The sequence below is a fragment of the Xenopus laevis genome, chromosome 3L, assembly GCF_017654675.1.
Source record: "Xenopus laevis strain J_2021 chromosome 3L, Xenopus_laevis_v10.1, whole genome shotgun sequence".
Taxonomy (NCBI): domain Eukaryota; kingdom Metazoa; phylum Chordata; class Amphibia; order Anura; family Pipidae; genus Xenopus; species Xenopus laevis.
The window spans coordinates 157,095,403-157,097,439 of NC_054375.1; the positions used below are offsets into that span (position 1 = coordinate 157,095,403).

Here is a 2,037-nt window from a genome sequence, read left to right on the forward strand (position 1 = left end):
TGGCCCTTTATTCCAAATGTTCTGTTTTCTCCATATTTTTTATTTATGTTCTCCAAATTCCCATGGAAAACATGGACCATATGTATATTAGTAGAAGTAGCGTTCAGGGATTATTCCTGATAAATAAGTGTGTTCCAGTTTATTTTATACAATATTGATTCCACTTAAACATCCATACAACCTAAAGGCTATACAAAATATCAGGCTTCCTACAAAACTTTTTTTTCTTGATGCTTAATTTGGATATACTGCAATTTAAAGTTTTTAAATACTGAAACTTGATAGTTTTGGCTTGATAAATCTCCCCAAAGCAAGTCTTATTTCCTTGTTTCTAAGGCTGTATATTATAGGATTAAATAACGGAGTCATCACTGTGTAAAGCAAAGAGAGGAGCTTGCTGATATGCTTTATGGAGCCTCTAGATGGAACAATATAAATAACAATTAAAGTCCCATAATATAAAAACACTACAGCCAGGTGAGAACTGCAGGTGGAAAAAGCCTTATGTCTTCCAGTCAATGATGGCATTTTCATGATAGCAAGAACAATGCGGGTATATGTCCCAACAATGAACACAAATGGAAAGAGACTTATCGGCACACCTAATACAAAGTCTTCCATTTTCACAATAGAGGTGTCTGAACAAGAAAGTTCCAGAATGGGTTGAAAATCACAGAAAAAATGATCAATTTCATTATTATTGCAGAAATCAAGCTGGTTCAATAAAAGAGTTAAATCCAGTGATATCACAAAGCTTATCAGCCAAGACCAGAGAACAAGGTGAAGACGAAGCTTAAAGCTCATGATGGAATGGTAGCGCAAAGGATTACAGATGGCCAGGTATCGATCAAAAGACATGACTGTAAGTAGAAAACATTCTGTAACTGTAGACACACCAAAAAAATAAAACTGGGTGAGGCATCCAGTAATAGATATGATGTCTTTTGATGTCAGTACAATGTTGAGGAGTTTAGGAACAATGTTTGTAGTGAGAAGAATGTCACACAAGGAAAGATGGGAAAGGAAATAGTACATAGGGGCCTTGAGACCTTCAGTGGTCAATATCAACAAGATGATGGTAAGATTACCAATTAGAGTCTTGAAGTAGAATATTAGGATTATGCTGAAGAAAATAAACTTGAATTCCTGAAGATTTTGAAATCCCACCAAATGAAATTCTGAAAGTGTCAGATTTTGTGCACTCATTACCTCTATAGTATTTGTTATATTTTGCTGTTGTTGTTATTGTTGTTGTAGCAGAAATGTCTCTTCTTCTTCAGAAAGTACTAACCTTCAGGAAATCATATTGTTGTTATTTTTAGTAGTAATAGTAGCAGTAATAATAGAACAAGGAGTATTTTTTTGGAAATAATTTCAATGCAAATAAAAATGTACTCTAGACCATACATCTGGAGAGACCTGCACATTTTCATGCTGTAATGCTGAATTTTATGGTACAATTGCTTTGTTGCATTAGCAGATTATCCACTTTAAAACAAAGTGTCTGAAAGTTGACATTCCTTATCTGTTTATTTACAGTGTAGATTTACATATTGCCATTGTTGAAACGTACTATTCGTGTGAAGGGAAAACTGTAACATTAAAATGACTTAACTAAGTATTGCCCAAAAAGCACCAGCTTCCATTTGTAATTGGCTTCTTATCAAACTGGCCCTGGTGTCTGGGTGTTATGTGATAGGGAAGTTGAACTAAATGCTATTTAATGTGCATAAGAACATGTAGGTGCTATATAAAATAAGATTATAAATGTAGGACATAGGCACTGATTTATCATCTATTAGTAACCATTTGTGAGCATTACCTATGTGTACAGCTCATAAAATTATTGATGTTTAAGATTATATTGTTGTCTGAATTATTAAAAGAGAACAAACCCCTACTTACAAAGACAAGCTCCTTCCAAAAACCTGCCCCCTTGCTGCTGAGCCACACCACCTATTAGTCTCACAATTTACCTAGCAATGTACCTGGTTAAATATATAACACAGGAAGGTTGTCAGATGCCATTGTTCACCA

At 34.4% G+C, this 2,037-nt stretch overlaps 1 protein-coding gene across 1 annotated transcript; it reads right to left on the minus strand.

Annotated features, from left to right (window-relative positions):
* Window positions 1-264: 264 nt before the first annotated feature.
* On the minus strand, window positions 265-1,206 carry LOC108710483 (olfactory receptor 11L1). The gene has a single exon (XM_018251620.2). The coding sequence runs from the start codon at window positions 1,204-1,206 to the stop codon at window positions 265-267; it is 942 nt and encodes a 313-aa protein (XP_018107109.2).
* Window positions 1,207-2,037: the final 831 nt, after the last annotated feature.